The sequence below is a fragment of the Vanessa atalanta genome, chromosome 12 (assembly GCF_905147765.1).
Source record: "Vanessa atalanta chromosome 12, ilVanAtal1.2, whole genome shotgun sequence".
NCBI classification, from domain to species: domain Eukaryota; kingdom Metazoa; phylum Arthropoda; class Insecta; order Lepidoptera; family Nymphalidae; genus Vanessa; species Vanessa atalanta.
Window position 1 is genome coordinate 7,956,851 of NC_061882.1, and position 21,220 is coordinate 7,978,070.

At 31.4% G+C, this 21,220-nt stretch overlaps 3 protein-coding genes and 1 long non-coding RNA gene across 6 annotated transcripts; 2 read left to right on the plus strand and 2 right to left on the minus strand.

The window, feature by feature from the left end:
• Positions 1-1,186: 1,186 nt before the first annotated feature.
• On the minus strand, positions 1,187-12,737 carry LOC125067618 (E3 ubiquitin-protein ligase ariadne-1). Of its 2 annotated transcripts, XR_007119737.1 has the most exons (11): positions 12,387-12,737; positions 11,136-11,288; positions 10,859-10,927; positions 10,692-10,778; positions 10,172-10,300; positions 9,250-9,423; positions 8,370-8,566; positions 7,874-8,063; positions 7,434-7,660; positions 5,855-7,159; positions 1,187-1,197 (listed from the first exon to the last, which is right to left on the minus strand). XR_007119737.1 is itself a non-coding variant. In XM_047676291.1 (10 exons), the coding sequence occupies exons 1-10, from the start codon at positions 12,588-12,590 to the stop codon at positions 7,078-7,080; spliced, it is 1,512 nt and encodes a 503-aa protein (XP_047532247.1). In that variant the 5' UTR covers positions 12,591-12,737; the 3' UTR covers positions 3,740-7,077. The 2 variants fall into 2 exon arrangements, 1 of the variants encoding a protein (XP_047532247.1); XM_047676291.1 differs by lacking the exon at positions 1,187-1,197 and having other exon boundaries at positions 3,740-7,159.
• Positions 12,738-13,498: 761 nt separating this feature from the next.
• On the minus strand, positions 13,499-14,549 carry LOC125067688 (COMM domain-containing protein 10-like). Its single transcript, XM_047676408.1, has 2 exons — positions 14,249-14,549; positions 13,499-14,122 (listed from the first exon to the last, which is right to left on the minus strand). The coding sequence occupies exons 1-2, from the start codon at positions 14,278-14,280 to the stop codon at positions 13,570-13,572; spliced, it is 585 nt and encodes a 194-aa protein (XP_047532364.1). The 5' UTR covers positions 14,281-14,549; the 3' UTR covers positions 13,499-13,569.
• LOC125067689 lies at positions 14,543-15,577 on the plus strand. 2 transcript variants are annotated; one of them, XR_007119738.1, is made up of 3 exons: positions 14,543-14,839; positions 14,932-15,177; positions 15,260-15,577. It is a non-coding gene; the product is annotated as an uncharacterized LOC125067689 (long non-coding RNA). The 2 variants fall into 2 exon arrangements; XR_007119739.1 differs by having other exon boundaries at positions 14,935-15,177.
• A 483-nt stretch (positions 15,578-16,060) lies between these two features.
• Positions 16,061-20,216, plus strand: LOC125067665 (isoleucine--tRNA ligase, cytoplasmic). Its single transcript, XM_047676371.1, has 4 exons — positions 16,061-16,246; positions 16,320-16,425; positions 16,514-16,715; positions 16,796-20,216. The coding sequence occupies exons 1-4, from the start codon at positions 16,119-16,121 to the stop codon at positions 20,002-20,004; spliced, it is 3,645 nt and encodes a 1,214-aa protein (XP_047532327.1). The 5' UTR covers positions 16,061-16,118; the 3' UTR covers positions 20,005-20,216.
• Positions 20,217-21,220: the final 1,004 nt, after the last annotated feature.

The window sequence follows — 21,220 nt, forward strand, 5'->3', positions numbered from 1 at the left end:
ACTTCTCTGTACATATTCAGAGCTTATAGCCGGGAGGAGCCCGAAACGCACGTCGCAACACATACTTTATCGTGTTACTATTGATATCAGCGAGTCGCGCAGCGATACGTAATACGCTTGAAGCAATAACGTTAAAGTGTGGTCGATTTCGCTTTTATATTATGGATCATGTCACTGAATAGTTGTGTGTCGGTTGTTTTTCAATTCGTTTTTATAAAATGTGAAATTTTTGGAAGTGCAAGACAATCTAAACGTTGCAAAGTTTTAAGAGTCGGTGTATTTGTAAACTAAGATGAGACGCTTAACGTTTTGCACCTATTTTGCAATAATAATAATTACGATTACAGATAATAAATACGTAGATACTTTTATAAAGAGTTACCAGAGCGCGGTGCATGGGCCAGCGAATTTCCCCGTCGCGAGCGCACGCACCACGCCGCCCAAGCGAAACCCAAATGACTTGGTTATTTCAGTTACTGGTAACCGTTGACATTGCCATTCGAGTTTCGACCTTACTCGTTCAAGCTGACGGTAGCATAGCGCCAAGGAACGGTTCATCCATTTAAAATTATTTCATTTAAAAGTTTATATTCGAACGTGATATTAACGTGATATTATCCAGTTTCACGTGTTGCTAAACACAATAGTAATCCATAAGAAGATTATATCAACATATATATATCAAAATAATGATCGCTAGATATCTGTAAGTAGTTCCTTTATTATAAATATCCGCTTTCGTGAGATAGATACCTACGAATTAACCTTTTGTCAAAAACATTATTGTAGAGTAGAAATAATTTGTTAGATGAAAATAAATGACTGAACAGTTCATCTGGCGAATGGCTCAAATCTCAGTCGCAGTTTGAACCGCTCCGTGACGCTCGAAAAATTTATATCGTTATGTTGATTTCTGATTATGAAGTTATTGTTTTGGTAAAACCAAATATTTTATCTACTATTAGGCATATTGGCACAAAAAAGTTGTGTTTAATTAAGTTTAGACAATAAGTTACAATATCATTGTATTATTTCTTTGACTAAACTTATGACAAAAAGTGAGTTCAGTTTGCTGAATGATAGAGATTTAATTGAATATTTATTATATATATTGTTGAAGTTTGTACAAAATAAATTAAGTAAACGATAAATATAGAACTTGACTGCTTTAATTGATTGTTTAATTTATTTATTCATCTAAATATTAATAATCTATTAATACATGAGAGCTTTCCGTTCCCACAATCATAATGTTACTCTTACAATCTGTATAAGAATCATGTGTAACGGGTAAAAGCGATTGAAGGAATATAGAATATAATTAGTAAAATTGAGAATATAATTTATCATGACGCTTTATGCAGAAACTTATTCAGCTATAATTTATGGCAATATATTTTATCAGACTTAAACAAAAAGTTCCCAATTCGATTGTAAAATAAAATTTTATGATAGATTGCCTATATTAATAAATACATGCGCAGTCATAAGCTTAAAAATGCCACAAATTGATAAGCGATTGGAATAAGCGTTCTTAAGAACTAATCTCTGAAACTACGAGCCCGAATAGTTGTTTTTTTTTGTATAGTACTTATATCTCATTTATTGACATTATATTAATATGCTGTCTAACTGCAAGCTACGACCCTAAGGGAAACTGTTACCATAAGAATACTTATCTGGTAGATGAAGCTCCAATGAAAATGTTAAATGTGAGTAACACAACCAGATTAGAACATGAAACCACTGGCCTCGTCTTAAAATGTACAAAATTTTATTTTATATCAAATTGCAGTATAATCACTGTCTAACTTTTTCTATATTAGGCATGGAGTCTTAAATTTAAAAATAACTGTAGTTGAATATAACAGGAAATATTATATAAAATAAAAGACAAATAAATAAATAATGGACAACATCACATACATTACTGTGATCCCAATGTAAGAAGCTAAAGCACTTGTGTTATGGAAAATCAGAAGTAACGACGGTACCACAAACACCCAGACCCAAGACAACATAGAAGACTAATGAACTTTTTCTACATCGACTCGGCCGGGAATCGAACTCGGGACCTCGGAGCGGCATATCTGTGAAAACCGGTGTATACACTACTCGACCACTGAGGTCGTTATTATCGAACAAAGAGGTCGCAAACGACCCAACGATTAGCTTGGTAGCCCAATTTTACTATGGCCACTACAACTGGCCAGTATGACTGACAATGAACACTTTGGTTACTTTTTGATTATAAACCTCGTATAAACATATAATCGTATTGAAAAAATCCCAATAAATTAACTTGAAATTTTATTAATAATATTTAATTATATTACAAATAGATTAAAAATTCCGAATAAAAGATCATTGTCTATTTTTATTTTGTTTTATATTTATCACAAAAACGTGTTTTTTACATTTCTATAAACATACCTATCGTTTCACTAACTAAAATTAAATGTAAATTATAAAAACATATACGTAGCATTTATTTTTTCGATTAATTTATTAGTATCAACTAAAACAGCGACCATTACCAGGACCTGTAACATAATCAATGATTATTATGGAAGATTGAATCAGATAAAATAGTTTTAAAAACAATATTACAATTGATTGTATTTAATCATTTTTAAAGGCATTTAAGGGTATATGTTATAAAAACAATTTTTAAGATCTTAACCAAATAAATACTTTCAAAATTAGTTTTTGTTTAATCTACGAGTAAATATTAAAATCCGATCAACATACAGATATATATGACAGAGACTTTTAATTTAAAGGGGGCTTCGTATCGTAATGGAAGACTCTTATATATAAGAATATTGAAGAATTTTGAGAAATGTATATTTTCAGGAGAAAGCTGTACCGCATACAACTTGAACCACATCCAATCGAGCCTTCGTGTGTCTTCTTTATAAACCGAGACAAATAAATCCCTTGTTATTAGGATTAGATAAATGTGTTGCGCTACAAACGCACTATTCTATTAAACCTATATTTTTCAACACAACACGTAGTGCCTGTAATAATAGTAAGTAGAAGACAATACTTCTACTTACGTAAAGTACGGTGCAGAGGTATTTGGAAGTTAATTTTTAATAATTAATATATGTTATTATATTATTAATTTGTATCGAACGTTTGCAAGCACTTTAAAAATAAGCGACAAGACGAATGTTGAATAGATATACTCTGTAATAAATAAACAAATAATTAGTTTAAAAGTACGAACCAATTGTTAATTAAGCTTTACTAGATCTCGTGGGAGAAGGCGCCAACGCATCCCTGTACAGAAACGTTTATTGATAAATGTTATTCCTTTATAAAAAGTTAATATTATGAAATTACTGTAGGCGTTTTATATATATTTAATGTTTATTATATATCTTGTGAAGTCGAAATCGGCGGTGAAGGAAAACATCGTGAAACCATCATATGTCGAATAAAAATCTGTGACGCATGTGTATCCAGTAAATCGTTTTGGAGTATCGTGCTGGAAAAAGCTACACTCCTTAACCTCAAAAAAAGAGGAGGCCTTAACCCAGCAATGGGCGTTTTTCACTTTATGGCTTTACTTACATACAACATAACTATATACCAAATTTTTTATCAAACACCACACTCTTATTTTTTAATAGTTACATAATATTATGTATATTTCTTTTTGAATAATGAATATAACTCATTTTTGGGAAAATAAGGATAGAAGGAATTATAAAGGGAAAAGAATACAATCTTCGATGTTACTATTTTTATTTCCGTCTTACATTTAAGACAAATGTGTCCTTGCCAAGACACACATACAAGATGCCCGTCAATACACAAGAGTTGCGAATACGTTATCAATATAAATATTTATACAGCATCTATATATGTACAATTTATGTGTGTGTGACCGTCCTCCGAGCGCACCGTGAAAGTAATTATTACGACAGAAGTGACGGCGTGAGGGAGGACGCTTCTACGCTATTACCGAGTTCACTATGTGAACACACACCAAGCTTCGAGTTATTTGAAGTTACCACGCTTACTGGCAGTGCAAACGATTAATTCACAATCCGTACCGACTACGAATACACAGTCCAATGACAGATATGTAGTGCTACAATTATTATACAAATCAAGCAGAGTTCGGCGTTTCGAAACTTCCATATTTGTTTACGCGTCAAATTTTATAGGAGCTATTTTTAATAAAAATACGTTTGGAATTTGTCTAAAAATTTTCGAGCTTTATAATTAAAAATGAATTTATTTAGTCAATTATAAAACATTCAAAGTAATAATACAATGCCAGCGTGTTGGTTCCACGACGGAAATTTTATTCGATCAATTAAAAGTATATCAAGCCTTCGAGGCATCAAAAAAAGTTGATCACAGAATAAAAAACACACTATATCTTGAACTAGCTTAATGTTTAGTAGAAAAACAGTATTCTAATAAAAAAAATAGGATATTTGGTAAAAATATTTTTTCGTTTTCTCTTAACCGATAGTAAATATTTATTAATGATATCGTCCACTATTTGATTTAAAAATTTAGTTTTTATTAACAGAAAAAGCTTATGAAGCCAACGTCGTAAAAAACTATTCGCGTATCATTAGAACTACAGTGAATGAGGTCAATAGAATACATAAATCAGAGTACAATGCGAACATTGTAACGTGTGCTCCTCTGAAGTTGCAACAGCTTGTCGCAATATTCGAACGTTTTTAGTCTGTTCGATCTCGTCGGTCAATATTTAAAAATTATGATAATGTTTGTGACCATTATATTTAGATATTTTATATTTAGTTGACTATCTTAATAAAAAGACAAAATAATTGTGTTATGACATGCAGAATTAAAATAATAAATAAATACCATAATAAAGTATATTCAGTTGACAATTAAGTTGGCTTTAATTCCAAAAAATATTTTTCTGGTACATTGAAGTGTATTCACTCTTTTCAAAGTATAATTTAATTTTTTTATATATTTTATAAGTTAAATTATTCATTTAAATTTATCTTCGAAGAGCACGGGGCAATGCTTGCATTATACTAAACATCGGAAAGGATGTTACTTACTGATTGATTAATGTATTAATTAGACAACAGACGCTATGTCGCGAATAGCGTCCAAACCATTAATTATTGTCTCAAATAAGCGAACGATAATTTTAACGAATATGACAAGTGAAAAATATAATTTTATAAGAAAGCAACGTACCGTTACAGATCGACTAGAAAATAATATTCAAAATATGAAATCATTAGATGATACGATTTCAATATTTATTTTTATTTTTCGACTAATTTAAAAAAACAATAATGTAATACGATGTTTGAAAACATTTCACGTATATTCCATTTGACACTCGTCGCACACGTTAAAAATATCTCATAAATAAACTCACGAATGAAAACCTATCGTATCGTTCGACAAGACCACGTAAGAATGAATAATAATTAAAGTAAGCAAGTCAAAATTATTATGAATACTATGCTATTATATATAACGATTTCGATTACAACATTGTAACTGACATATAGAATTTTAACTAAATATCATGTCATTTTAAACTGTACGTATAAATATTCGTCTCACAAAGTGCGACATTCTATTTTCAAACAAATTTTAATCTTCAGTATGAACACATTCATAATACATTTTTTTCTGCAGTCTCTATGATTAATAGTTATAGCTTAAGTTGATTGTTTTTTATAGTTTATAAATTGTATGTGATTAAATGGGTTTTATTATGTTTAGTATTTTAACCTTGAGCATCTGAAGCGCTGATCAAGATAAATTATTTCGACTTCGATAAATGAATAAATCATTGGTCGATATTGATGACGGGCAATGAATGAACAGTAGTAAATGTCTAATTAAAAATTTTAGAAACTGGCGATAAATATTCATAGGTTAATATATATTTGAATGCTATATTAAAATATTTAATTTTAAAGTTTGGGTACTTAAAGAGGTTTTAATCGGTCAGCCACATTGTTGTATCCGAAATAAACTAAAAGGGAGATCCGAGCCTTAACATTTACTAAAATAAGAATCTTGCATGAATAAAATTTGCTACCTAACAATTTCTTACCGTATATTATTTTAAAAGATAGTGTAAAATGAAGGATGTCTTTGTTACAGGCTAAATTAAATTTAAATAGACGGTATCTCTCATACAAATGTCACGTAATACCAAACTCCGTTTAAAATACAATTATTGTTTACTATTTCACAATTTCGACTTCAACTCTTTGGAACTAGATAATCGAATACAATTAAGGTTTTGAACAGGTTACGAAAATTCCAATTTTCTCGTTTCACATGTCCTAAGCCTGACCAAAGTCATATCAAAGAGGAAAAATTCATTTCAAAATCTGAAAAAATCTATACTATCAATGGTTAGATGTTTCAACTGTTCCTATTTTAGTACATGTTTTACAAAAAATAAGTTTATATCCTCAATACATATGAAATTTAAACTCAGTTGATCCTAGCCAACATTACACAAAATTTTACACGACTTTTTACTAATATTACCAAAGTACCAAACACATGATATATACAGTAACTGTATATCAGACATATGAATGAGATCGTTCATCTACTATTAATGGCAAAAACTAATAGAAAAAATAAACGAATGTAATCAATACACAAAACAGCTAATGCCTTGTCAAAGACGTGAAAAAAAAAAAACGATTTATTAATATTACTAGCGCAATTAAATCCATACAAATCAGCAGATTCTTTACAACGACTAATACAACGAAACTAATAATTTTCTAAATTATAAATCTATCGATCTGCTCTTTTTCATCTCAATAACTATTCAAAAATTATGACAAGAAACGAAAATAAACTTTGTCGTATCTTTTTTTTGTTTTATTTTTTTATATTTCAGTTGTCAATTTTGAGGCAAAAGGGATATTTAAAATTGTATATTTTTTTAAGCTCCCGGCTCATATGTACAGTTGTCACAATTTTTGGCATTGTCTATGCTTATCAGTGGTTAGCGTGCAGTCATGAGTGGTGCGAGAGTTAGATAGATGTGACAGTTTGATGGACAGAGAAGGAAGAGGTTTACTCTGTGTAGTCCCAGCAATCCTTTTCGTAGCCTTCGTGAACGTGTTCGAGTAAAACCTTACGCCGGCTATCGCAATATCTGAAAAATAAACGCCCTTGTTTATACAAAATAGTATTATTCATTTTTATGCAGTCGTTTAAGCATAATTGTAATAATGGCTATTCTAATTAAATAAATATTTTTAAAAAATCATTTGCATCATTTTTTTTTGAGTGTGTAAAAAAATTTAAACACTCAACTGTTTTAAAAGTAAGTTTTTGTCTATTGCAATGTTAGATGTTTTTTGAAATTCTACTGAAATATATATGGATTGTATATTTGTACAAAATGCAATAGAGTATTATTTAATTACCTGTATTTGTCTTGCACTTTTTGTTTAATATCAGCCAAGTTCTCACTAGTGATGTCTCTCTCGAGGTACTCTGAGAGTGTTTCCGTGGCGGACTCCAGGTCGCGCTGGTTATCTTCAAAGATCACCGACTGGTTGTTTTTCCGCAAGTAGTACGCGAACACGTACGTGTACATCAACGTTTGCCGGCACTGACAGAGTATATCTACAGCTTTTTTTAAAAATTGCACCTGGGAACATAAAATATTTTTAGAAATATAAAAAATGAATCATTCAACGTTGACACGAGAGTTTATTTTATTCAGTAAATTTTGTATATATAACACGCAGACCTAATCGCATACAAGCATCTTGAACATGTTCATGTCTCAATATTAACATATTATAAGAAATGTGGGACACATTTCTTATTTACGGCAAATTATAGTATCACTACAAGGTACCTCGATCCAGCTCATGTTGTGCTGCTGCATCTCCTCCATCTTCTCCTTGATGGAGGCATAGAGCTTGGACTCGAAGCGCAGCGACTGCATGTGGTTCATGTATCTGTTGCAGTAGAACAGGTAGCGCTGCAGCGCTGCGCGCGAGCGCTCCTGCGCGTCGCGGGCGGCTTTTGCCTCGTCCTCGTCGTATCTGGACAGTATTCACTATATTGTTGTTGTTGTAACACACCATCCAAATTAATAAAAAATATCTTTTTACTATACAAAATGTCTTTATTTAAATTAGACGTATAGTATGCAAATAAGCAAGTCGACTTTGCAATTACAAAAACCGACTTTGTGTACATGTGTAACTTCGGACTGCTACCATAATGTATTTAAATTTTATATGTATTTACTTACAAAAGTAGCGTCTCAAAAAAAAAAATTGCGTCTACCTTATCAATCTATCTGGTATCATAAGATTTAAAAATATTAGAAAATCTATTACAAATACCTGTTACAGTTGTACCAGCTGCTGCCGTGAGGTTCCCAAGGTCCGAGACATACCCAACAGAAGTCAGCCTTACAGTTCTGGTTCTTGCAGACCATGTGATTGCAGCCGCCGTCCTTCTCTATCGTGACGTTACACTTCGGACACTCTTTCGTGTTAGCCGCTATCCAGTTAGATGTTTCAGAGTCGTCATCGCATTTCTGCACAATAGATTACAGTTTCATGCCATATAGTTTTTTTCATGCCGACTGACAAATAGGCCAACTGATGGTAAGTTGTCAACGTTACCCACAGATATTATCAACGTAAGAAATATTGACCATTCCCCGCCTCATCCATCGCCGATGAGCTACCAACCTGGGAAACTAAGATATTATGTCCCTCGAGCCTGAAGTTACACTGGCTTACTCACCCTTCCATCCGGAATACAATCAATTATTGTTATTTGGTGGTAAAATATGTGATGTATGGGTGATACCTACCCAGATGAGCTTGCATGTAACCCTACCATCAAGTAAAACTATAACAATAACAAGTAAACCGTACTACGAGTACACTATTTACACAACTCTTGTCAATACTCAGTTCTGTCTTGTAATTCGCGAAGGTATTTTATTTTATTTATACTAAACTCATTTTTAACTTATAAGTAAGAAAGTGTAAGGTAATTTCAGATATTCTTCTCACTCATACCAGAGGTATACACGGGATTGCAACGAACCACTAACCGTTTCGAGTGCACCCGTCCCTTTCTATCCATACAGGGCGATCGGTGACAGAGGACGGAAATATATTAAGGGTAGGAGAAAGTTTATTTCAAATAGAATCAGAAATGAGTAGGTCCCAAATTATGATTATTGAAAAGGAGTCTGAAGATAGTCACCTTAATCCACTTCCTCAGCAAGCAGCAGCGCACGGGGTCGTGCCAGTTCTCCCCGCACGCGAAGCAGAAGGTGTGCGCGCAGCGACACGTGACGGGCGCGGCCTCCACGTACGCCTCCACCTTGATCGCGTTGCTGCAGTCCGGGGACGGGCACCAGCGGAGCAGTCTGTTGCACTGCACGTGGAATCGTCGTTAGTGATATCGTTTAGATTTTCAATAAAATAAATCTCAGAAAAAGCTTCTTTGTGATTATTAAAGGCATGACGCGACTTTCTCACTAGTCTAATTAGTTACTAGGCGATCAATAGCAATATTTGTGTAAAATAACATGCTAAAAACCAAAGTTAATATCAACCACTGTAGAATTTAATAATGACAGGAACAATACTACAATACATAATAATACATTTTATACTGTCTTTATTCAACAGATAGGACCTGCCTGTGTAATAAGGTCAATTTCACTATTCAATTTAATTTCTACAAAACATTGTACTATAATTGTACAGCAGAAATGATTCTGATATAAATTACATATCCCTAGAAACATGTCTCATAATAAAAATAATTTCTACTTGCTGTACACTACCCAAAGTTATAATGAAAGTTTTAGTGGTTTTTTCTACATTAACATGCAAAATAAATCTCAGAACTGGAGGTCCGATTGAAAAATCATTTTAGTGTCAGATAGCCTATTTATCGATTAGGCTATATACCATCATGCTACAACCAATAGGAACGGAGTATCAATGATAAATCTTGTAAAAACAGTCCAAAATTATTTCTTTTGAGAGGTTCCGTGGCGTGCACTAAATAAACGAAGGTTTGGCGTTAAAATTTCGCAAAAAATCATGTACGGCAGAATTTGTAACATAGCCAAGCAAAGTAGTTACAAGCAGCTAGTAAAAAAATTCGTATTTACCTCCACAAAACTATTGGTAATGATGTGTTGATATTTAAGTTTGACGCGCGGGTCGCGCACCAGTCGCATGACGGTTGCGTCGTCCACGAGGATGTCACACGCGTGCGCCGCGCACGCTATCGTCTGCCCCTATAGAAAAAACACGCAATAGAATATTTTAATATTTTTAACTATTAGTGTTTGGTCATGCATAAAATTATTTGTTATTGACACTTGAAAAGTTTAAATTATATTTAAATTATAAATAGAAAACTGAAATTCAAAACCAAAGAAAGCAAAACTTAAGCAGTTGTAGATACTTTAGTGACAGCTCATAAATAAATACTTTACTGGACACAGGCCTCCTCCCCCTCTAAGAAGATATAATATGTATATATACACTGTTAATTTATAAGCACTTATTAAAATCGAAGTTTTCTAATACTGAATATTACTTTTAATGAGAAACTTATACCTACTATTTTTTCTAAATCATTACAATAACCTCTTATATGATTTTAAAAATATTAAATGAACTTACTAAGCCCTCTTCCATAATTTTAGTAGTCAAGTATTCGCACCAGCACTGTGTGCAAAATCTGTGACCACACTCGAGGCCTGTCATCATCTGTAATTAGGCAAATGTATATTCATACAGGTTTAATAAGCATTCACTTTACACAAGCAAAACTGATAACTGAGACTTACAGATGTGGGGAGAATTGAAAAGCATATCTCGCATTCTTCCGTTCCTGATGTTGATATTCGTCTAGGTAGCTGAAATAGTTATAGAGCAGTAAATTATTCAGTTCAAAGCTGCAGCTATTTGCAATAATTTAAGTATAGAGTTGTCATTATCATTATCCAAGGTAGTTCACTGTCTAACTAGACATTAAATTCTCTTTAATTATGTATTTTTAATAAATTAAAATGGTCTTTCATAAAGATTGAATGACTTTTCATGAAGTAAAATGTGCATCTTTACCTTTGGTCTTTGTATGACAGGTTTCCTAAATGGGTTTATAACTCTAGCCTCAGCAAACAACTGGTCCTGATCCCCGTCATACAATCTTTCCATTAGCTTCTCCTTGTCCCATTTAAAATGATTAAGAAGGATACGAGTTGTTGTAGCGGGAATCTAGAATTAAACAAGATTAATATAATGACTCACTAATTTATATATTGGGATCAATTATGCAAAGGCTGACTAAAATCATTTCATTCTGACTTTAAAGTATAACAAATAAAACTTTTTTTTTTATATATTAAAAAAGTATTCATTTAATATAATATGTGTTAGATAGTAAATTTCAATAACCACTTCCTTTCATTCACTTATAAGTAAACATCAACAACTTACACAGCACTTTCCAGTTTTACCTGACCTAGTTTAGTCATTGTTTTATAAAACTATCAGATTATTATATTAATGAAGATTTTTAATACTAACTAATTATCAAAATTATACAAAACTCTGCCCTCATTTTGAAATTATGATTTCTGTTGACATAAATTAAATTTATTTTGAAATAAAATCTGAATGTGAATGCATTTTTATCTATTTGACCTAAATAATTACATCCTATCAATAACTATGTTACTATAACATTTACAAAATAGCAGTATAATAACAGCTAATAAAACATAACTTTGAAAGATTTATATAAAATGTAACCAAAACTTATTTATTTACATCCAAACATTTTCTACAAAACTGCTGACAGTACAAATAATACAATAACCTTATCTGATTTTGATAAAAAATAATCATCAAAATTGTATTCTATACATTTTAAAAATTACTAAGGAATTTGTATTTTTAAAACAATAACAATTAAATGGAATTGATAATTTCTCTTGTAAGACTGCTATAAGATGGCCTAAATAAGTATTCTATGCATATGGAATTTCCACAGCCTATACTATAAATCTTTCTACTTGTATTAAAATGAACAAAAGAACAGTTTTGTTTTTGTATGACTCATTTTCCTTTTTTTGTTAATTCGAATTAATCTTTAACAATAACATAATTTGGAACACTAATTCCAATTGATCAGAAACTTAACACTGTAAATACGAAAATTTGAGTCTTAAACTCTATACTCTTTGCATCAACAACAATTTATATTGACATAATATAATATTTTGGAAAACCAAATGATTAAAATCAATGAAGTAAACCAAAGTTCGAGTAACCTCATTCAACCTATCCATTGTTTACTACTAACATACTGACCTCAACTACTGTGTTCACATCTTTGATGCAATCAACCATGTGTTGGACGATTTCCTCCGTTGATAACACTTCATATGGATATTCTTCGAGTTCCGTTTGCCGTTCCCTTGTACTGTGAGTCTCGTCCATGACAAAGTCGACATCGTCTCCGCTTGATTCATTACCAGAATCCACATCATCCTTTGTGTCATCTTCCGAGTCCATTGTCGAGATAAATAAATGATTTGCTAGATAATAATGGTACTGCCAAAATACTTCTTATGATGAAATAATTACACCTAAGATTTAGGAAAGGTCAACAATGAAGAAAATAGTTCACCCACGGGCTGCCAAAACCTCTGACGTATTTGTTAGTGTCTATGACGTCACTCTCTTGACTCTTTAAATAAATTTGTCTATGATATTTTATAAACTTTATCTAATCTACCAAAATGTTTGCATTTTACAAAATTATGAAAAGAAAAGTTTAATAAAGATTGATCGAAATTAAAATAAACTTGTTCTGTTTAAGTTTTTGATACATACAGATTTAATAAATTAAACCAAAATGTTTGTTTGCAGTTTGTAAAATTATTACAATGAAGTGTTAAATAAAGCGCAAGTCTCAAAACTAATATTTCTAATATCTATGATAACCCAAAGCATTACTGATTATATACTACGTTTGTAGGAATTAACAACGAAAATTGTCGTATCAAATTACAAATCTTATTTTGTATTAAGTATTAAATTAAAATACGCATTTATATTAAAGGAATGTTAAGTGTAATAAGCAATTATTTAGTAAAATAATTACTTTTTTCATTTATACATGTAATTGTACTATTTGTTATGAAGATGTTGTCTACCCATTTTTGTATTTATAGATAAATCTATAACATTGTCTTATATTGTGCTGAAGTTTACTGTTAGTTTGAATATAATTATTAAGTAAGTAAACTATTCCAAAATTTTAAAGTACTACCTGTTGGAGTCGTTTTTTTTAGAACATATCTAGACCTTAAAATAAACCAGTGTCAAATACCCATTAAAATTTAACCTAATCTGGGTCACTTTTTTTTAATTACAAACAATAAAACCTAATTTTTACAATAATGAAAAACATATTTCTATATAAAATAATCATATTTTAATCATAACAATCAACAAAGAAGGCACATTTTTAAGACAATAATAAACATTATTACATAAGATTATCTAGTTCATTTTGAATAGACTCAACTTGTAAAAAAATTGAATTTAATTCTTGATGTGTTAATTCTACTTCAGTAACATCACATTCACCAAAAAAAGATAGATAGGCTTTAGGTACTTTACATTTTTTATGATACTCTGAACTTAATTCTGTATTTAGCTTCCACTGCAAATCTGGGTTATCTTCATATTTATTTAGCGAAGTGGATGTCAAGTCATTTAGCGTTAACTTTGTTTCCGAAGACCAAATCTTAATAAAAAAGTTAACCTTTTCATCATTGAAACCAATATTCGACAAATCAGCTTTTAAGTTCACAGGCATGAAGATGAATTTGAGAATTCTTTTAAAAATGTAAAGTATAGATTTAATTGCTAAGAGTAATTGTTCATCGTTCACTTTAAATATCTTTTCAAGTTTTCTTCTTTCCTCTTCTGTGAAAATTTCTGTGTCTTGATTTTTTAATTTGACTACGATTCTTCTAAGAAACTGTTCAAATTTTGTCTCTTCCAACTGATTAATTAAATCAATACCTTTCCTCAAACTAAAAATATATTAAAAAAATTGTAAAATTAGATGTATTTATAAAATAACAATGTAATTTAGAAAATCGTTAAATTATCATTATTTTTAATAACTAACTCAAGAAAATAAAAAATAATAATTATACCTTGGAGAAGTTTTCAGCCAATTACACTCCATATTTGTGTTATCTAAAGATTTGTCTAGTTATTGACAACATAATATTAATAAATAGTAAAAAGTTTTATATAACTTCCTGCACATCGGTTGCTTAACCATTATAAGTACAACAACATTAGCAACAAATGATAATAAGTAAAATGTAATAACTAAACAAAAGTTATTAATGAAATACCAACACCCATAGATAGGTATGTAGATATTTTAAAATTGTTTAATGACTGTGACATTGCGACATTAAAAGTTGTCAACTTGTCAATAGGCCCCGTGCGCATCGCATGTGGCGCCGCCCTCGCAGCTCAATCGGAAAGTTAGTAGATGCCCATTGCCCGTGTGGCCATGTGATGACAACAGTCGTTCGGAGTGAGCTCGTGCATACGGATTGAACTTGTGAAAATACATAAAAATATCGGAAAATAATGCCTGCCTAAAGATATTGTTGTGATGTTGGGTGCAACAACTCAGAACAAAATAGTCGGCAATTAAAATTTTACTCGTTTCCGAGAAAAAGCTATGAAATTGACCGAAGGAAAAAGTGGATACAAGCTGTGAGATGAGTGTAAGTAAATTTTACTCAATATTACAATTATTTATTTATTTATTTCTCAATATTTTTTTTTCATTATGCGTTAGTTCATATTTATCTTTTAGTAGTGCAGCAACAAACCGTGGGAGCCGAACGTAAACAGTCGCATCTGCAGTGCTCATTTTGTTGGCGGTGCGAAATCAACGATTGAAAATAGCCCATCGTATATCCCGACGATTTTTCCACCAATCTATAAAAAAGGGCTTTATCACAAGCAGCCGCTGCTCGATATGATCGACTCCGCAAACGAAAGATTTCAAACCCATCGGAGGTACGCGTGGAGGCTGTAGCACAAGAAAATATCGAAACAGGTTTGTAGAAATCCAGAAATATCTTTCTTCAAAAATATGAATACAATGGAAAAAAGCAAACTATAAATCGGGAATTTTTCAGGGTTGCAAGAAGTTGGGGAGACTTCTACTTCTATAAGTTTAGGCTGCCAAACAGATGCACATAATTGTCAAGAACAAAACAACACAAAAATTATATTTTTAGTCACACAAGGACCACAGCACCAGTGCCATACGAAAACAGTGGAAAACGAAAGAGCAAAGCATTAATTTATTAGTGCAAGAGGCTAGTGAAATTGCTATGAAACTAGAATCTACAATTACTCTAAAAATACTTATTTAGTTTAATCAAAATTTGAAGTAACTGTAAAAATTCATGATTTAGTGTCGCTTGCATCAGATCTTAATAATACAATTTACAATAAAAAATTTTTTTTTCTTATACCTTCAACGTAACATCGTACGGAGGGTTTGTTACCCTAGTTTGTGGTAAAACTTTTCTTTCGATGATACGTTTACCATCTACATTGATAATTTCTCTAACGTTGGAGACATGCCTGCTTTCGAATAGTTTTTTTACCTAAAATTCAATTCAACAATAAGCGGCAACACATTCACTTTAAAGGGTTAGATTTCTAAGTTTTTTTGGTACATTAATAAATAAGATACTTAGTTGGACCATATAATATACAACATTCGAAGAGAAAGAAATATATGCGATGCCAACATGCGAATTTCCTCAGTTTTTTTTTTTTTCTAGTGGATATCTATTTCTACAGATTGTTATAATTTTGACACTGGTAGCTATAACAAAATTTTTGACCTTCGTGTCAATTTCCAATATAACGACTGCTAACTGACGTTACATTTGACAATTTGTGGACGAAGTATCTGTCAGTGTCAAATTGCTGGCATGTCGTGATTGTTCTCTGCGTGGAAGTTTTAAAAAGCGATATTTCATCATGTCGCTAAAAGTAGATAGGGTACCGGAAAACATAGATTTTCCTAAAGAAGAGGAAAAGGTGTTAAATTTTTGGAAACAAATCGATGCTTTCCACACTTGTCTAAATCAATCAAAAAACAAACCCAGGTTTGATATCCTAACCTACATAATGAGACAAAAAGTAGAGAAAAACCTTGTTCTAATTAACTAACTATTACAGGTACTCTTTTTATGATGGACCTCCTTTTGCAACGGGGCTACCGCATTATGGACATATTCTCGCAGGAACAATCAAAGATGTAGTCACTAGATATGCTCATCAGAAGGTGAGATATAAACACAATAAACCAGATTTATTATAAATGATAATTAAATGAGTACCAATTATCTTATGTGTAAATTTGAACATTTCAGGGTTTTCATGTAGAAAGGCGTTTTGGCTGGGATTGTCATGGCTTACCTGTTGAATTTGAAATTGATAAAACTTTAGGTATAAAAGGACCTGAAGATGTTGAGAAGATGGGTATTGATAAATATAATGCAGAATGTCGAAAGATCGTAATGAAATATGCCAATGAATGGGAGATAATTATGACTCGTGTGGGTCGATGGATAGGTAAATAATATATTTCTCTACACATTTATATATATATATATATATTATTATATAAAAATAATCTTCCTCATTTGTTACAGACTTTAAAAATGATTATAAGACCCTGTATCCTTGGTTTATGGAATCTGTGTGGTGGGTATTTAAAGAACTTTTTAATAAGGGTCTGGTTTATCAGGGTGTAAAAGTAATGCCATATTCCACAACTTGCTCTACACCATTATCTAATTTTGAAGCTGGACAAAACTATAAGGATGTTGTAGATCCAGCAGTTGTTATTTCTTTTCCTACCCAAGAAGGTTTTTCTTTACTTGCGTGGACTACTACACCTTGGACACTCCCCAGCAACTTAGCACTCTGTGTTAATCCCAAACTTACCTATCTCAAAATAAAGGAAAAGTCAACAGATAATTATTATGTCTTACAAGAGAACCGATTTCCAGTTATATTCAAAAATATTGATGACTTTGAAATCATTGATAAATTTTTAGGGGAAAAGTTGAGAGGCTTAAAGTATACACCACTTTTTAATTATTTTGTGGAAAAGTGTCCTAATGCATTTCAGGTACTTACTGATGGATATGTTACTGATGATTCAGGTACAGGTATTGTACACCAGGCTCCATATTTTGGTGAAGATGATTTTCGAGTTTGCTTAGCTGCAGGTATCATAACAAGAGATCAAGACATTATCTGCCCTGTTGATGCTAGTGGAAGGTTTATAGAACCAGTAAATGATTTTCTTGGTCAACATGTCAAGGATGCTGATAAAAATATCATAGCAAATCTGAAAGCATGTAAAAGACTGATTCAATCTGGACAGATAAAACACAGTTATCCATACTGTTGGCGCTCGGACACTCCTCTTATCTATAAAGCTGTGCCATCGTGGTTTATACGAGTGGAACAAATGAGTCAGGATCTTTTAAAATCTAGTGAAGCTACATATTGGGTACCTGACTATGTAAAAGAAAAAAGATTTGGTAATTGGTTGAAAGATGCTAGAGATTGGGCTGTGAGTAGGAACAGATATTGGGGGACCCCTATTCCACTTTGGATTTCTAGTGATAAGCAAGAAGTTATATGCATAGGTAGCATTGCAGAACTTAGTGCTTTAACTGGTAAAGAGATTACAGATATACATAGAGAAAGCATCGATCATCTAGAAATACCATCTGCAAGACCTGGGCATCCACCATTGAAAAGAGTGACTGAAGTATTTGATTGTTGGTTCGAATCAGGATCTATGCCATATGGTCAAAATCACTACCCATTTGAAAATAAAAAAGAATTTGATGAGATCTTTCCTGCTAACTTTATTGCTGAAGGTATAGACCAAACCAGAGGTTGGTTTTACACATTGATTGTCCTATCAACAGCACTATTTAATAAACCTCCTTTCAAAAATTTAATTGCAAATGGATTGATTTTGGCAGCTGATGGTCAAAAAATGTCTAAAAAAAAGAAAAATTACCCTGATCCTTTAGAAGTAGTTACTAAATATGGAGCTGATGCATTAAGACTCTACCTTATTAATTCTCCAGTAGTTAAAGCTGAAAATCTTCGTTTCAAGGAAGAAGGAGTTAAAGATGTTATTAAGGATGTTTTCTTGCCTTGGTACAATGCTTTTAGATTCTTAATGCAAAATGTTGAGAGAATTGTTCAAGAAGACAAAATAAACTACAAATACAATGAAAATGTAATTAGAGAAAATGTGATGGACAAATGGATTACTTCCTTTACACAATCGCTTATTAATTTTGTAACCAAAGAAATGTCAGCATATAGACTGTATACTGTTGTACCAAGATTGACTAAATTTATTGACCATCTTACAAACTGGTATGTGAGAATGAACAGAAAAAGGCTAAAAGGAGAAAATGGACTTAAGGATTGCCAAGTAGCATTAGATACCCTATTTGGCGTTCTTTTCGATATGGTAAGGGTTATGGCACCCTTTACTCCATTTTTGACTGAAGTGATGTACAAAACTCTGCGTCAACTTTTGGTTGGAAGTTCTTTGGAAAGTGTACATTATAATATGATACCAGAACCGAGACTAGATTTGGTTGATACAAATATTGAAAGAGCTGTTCAAAGGATGCAAGCTGTAATTGAACTCGGTAGAGTTTTAAGAGATAGGAAAACCATCCCTATAAAGTATCCTCTTCCAGAAATGATAATTATTCATCAAGACCAAACTTATTTAGATGATATAAAATCATTGCTCACTTATGTTGTAGAAGAAATGAATGTAAAGAAAGTTGAATTAACTAGCAATAAAGAGAAATATGGCATAACATTAAGGGTTGAACCAGACTATAAGATCCTTGGAGCTAAATTAAAAGGTGATTTCAAAGCTGTAACACAAGCATTAAAAGATCTGAATAATAGTGACTGTGAAAAGCTAATCGCCAATGGATTTGTTGAACTAAATGGACAGCATATTGATGTTTCAGAAGTTAGAGTAATTTTCCAGGCTAAAGGCAGTGATCAATATGAAGCACATAGTGACAATGATGTTTTAATTTTGCTCAATGTTACACCTGACCAAGAAATGCTGGATGAAGGATTTTCTAGGGAAATAATAAATAGAGTGCAGAAACTTAGAAAAAAAGCGCATTTGGTACCAACTGATGAGGTTGATGTTTACTTTGAAGTAAATAAAACTAGTGACATATTACGTATCATAAATTCACACCGTGAATTTATTGAAAATACTGTAAGAGCACCTTTAAAATGTATGGAAGAACTTTTGCCATCTAAACCTCTCATTATTCAAGAAACACAGGAATTAAAAGGTTCCCAGCTAAAATTGATAATTACTTGGAGAAAAGATATAGAAATGCCAGTTAACCCTTGGGCGAACATAATTTTACATGGCATCAAACCACGTTTTGGAGTCACATCAAACAATGGTAGCATCATTCTAAAAGGAAAAGATGACAAATATCTGTCATTAGATAGTTTGTGCCAAGAAGTTGAAATTTTGTTTGGAATTTATGGAATGAAATACATGTTATGGTGTGATGGTGCTGAAGTAAAAAATACAAGCGATCTTAATGGTAAAACCATTGTTGTATCACCTTCAAAACCGATCGACTTATCGATTACTTCACAAAATAATCCATTTTGTAAGTTTGTAAACATAGCTAATGGTAAAAAAACTGCTACATTTTTCATAGAAAACCCTGTTGGAAAAATAACTCTTAATAAAGAACAAGCAGTAAACTTTGTTGCAGAGTATTTGGAAATTAATCCAACTGACGTTGATACAAAATTATTTAAATAAGTGGTTACTTATATATTTCCCTTTGTAATTTCTCATGTTATGTGATGTTATTACTATGGAAAAATTGCTTTTACAGTTTTTTTCTTGGCTTCAAACTTACTTTCACTAGCCAAAGCTTGTGAATAGATATAGATATTAACTGCAGTATTTCACCACCTCATCTGTAGTTTATAGCGACATTGTTATTTATTTCAATAAATGCTTTTTATACATTTGTGTTATTTTATTTATGCTTTCTGGTCTCTGTCAGTTTTACGAAATTTCAGTAAGTTATATATCATATGTTTTTAAGTCATAATAATACGATGAGTAAATTTTCAACATTACTAAGGTACGAAGTGAATTAGTTCGAAAGATTATGTCAATTCAGGCCAATAATTGTAGAAGTATAACGACATTTCCATAAACGAAAAAGAAAACTTGGGTAAATAGAAATTACTCTTTATACTTTGTACTTTTTGCCAAAAGCAATAGTTATCATAGAATAATTCAAATGAATGCCTAGGGGAAAAAAAACGGGATTAGCGCATTAGAAGCGTATTATTCTAAAAGTTTCAATTGCTCCTGATCATATCTGAGATGATATCTCACAAAATTGAGTGAAATCTTAATTTTGTGTACCTACTTTCTCACTCTAATATTTTCCATTATTTTAAAGTAATTATTTAAAAAAAAAATAGATTTATAAATTACACATATTTATGATAATTCTTATTCTGAGTACAATTATATATAATGCATTTTTGACATGCCTGTCAAAAAATTATGATTAGTATACAAAATGGAAACAAATAAATTGAGGCTTCTTATTTAAATGTTTTTATTAATTTTTTGAAACATTTTCCGAAGTAAGTGTCCTTAATGTCTTAACCTTAAATATGATGTCTTTTCCTTCTAAATAAAACACGTAAAATTAAATTAAACTTTATTTTAAACGTTCTCTCATAAATAAAACAAAATAAGCATTAAATATGATAATTGTCTATAATTCAATTATTTTGACACTTGTGTAAGTGTAAAGAGAATTTATTACACCTTAATAATTCGTGAATATTGATCTAAGAGGTAATTGAAAAAACATACTTCGCCGACATTGTAGTAAATATTTATTTGTAATAACAGTTTATTTAAATTTTATTACGGATAAAACAAAAGCCGTTACTTTTTAAAACACACTGACTGTTAAATCATTGATTTTATAATATATATTCATATA

Coding starts and splice junctions, on each gene's coding strand:
- LOC125067665 (XM_047676371.1), top strand. CDS start 16,119: ATGTCGCTAAAAGTAGATAGGGTACCGGAAAACATAGATTTTCCTAAA. Junction 16,247..16,319: donor CAATCAAAAAACAAACCCAG/GTTTGATATCCT, acceptor TAACTATTACAG/GTACTCTTTTTATGATGGAC. Junction 16,426..16,513: donor CTAGATATGCTCATCAGAAG/GTGAGATATAAA, acceptor TGAACATTTCAG/GGTTTTCATGTAGAAAGGCG.
- LOC125067688 (XM_047676408.1), bottom strand. CDS start 14,280: ATGGAGTGTAATTGGCTGAAAACTTCTCCAAG. Junction 14,123..14,248: donor TGGCTGAAAACTTCTCCAAG/GTATAATTATTA, acceptor ATATATTTTTAG/TTTGAGGAAAGGTATTGATT.
- LOC125067618 (XM_047676291.1), bottom strand. CDS start 12,590: ATGGACTCGGAAGATGACACAAAGGATGATGTGGATTCTGGTAATGAA. Junction 10,779..10,858: donor TTTCAATTCTCCCCACATCT/GTAAGTCTCAGT, acceptor GCCTAATTACAG/ATGATGACAGGCCTCGAGTG. Junction 8,064..8,369: donor AGCTGGTACAACTGTAACAG/GTATTTGTAATA, acceptor AATACTGTCCAG/ATACGACGAGGACGAGGCAA.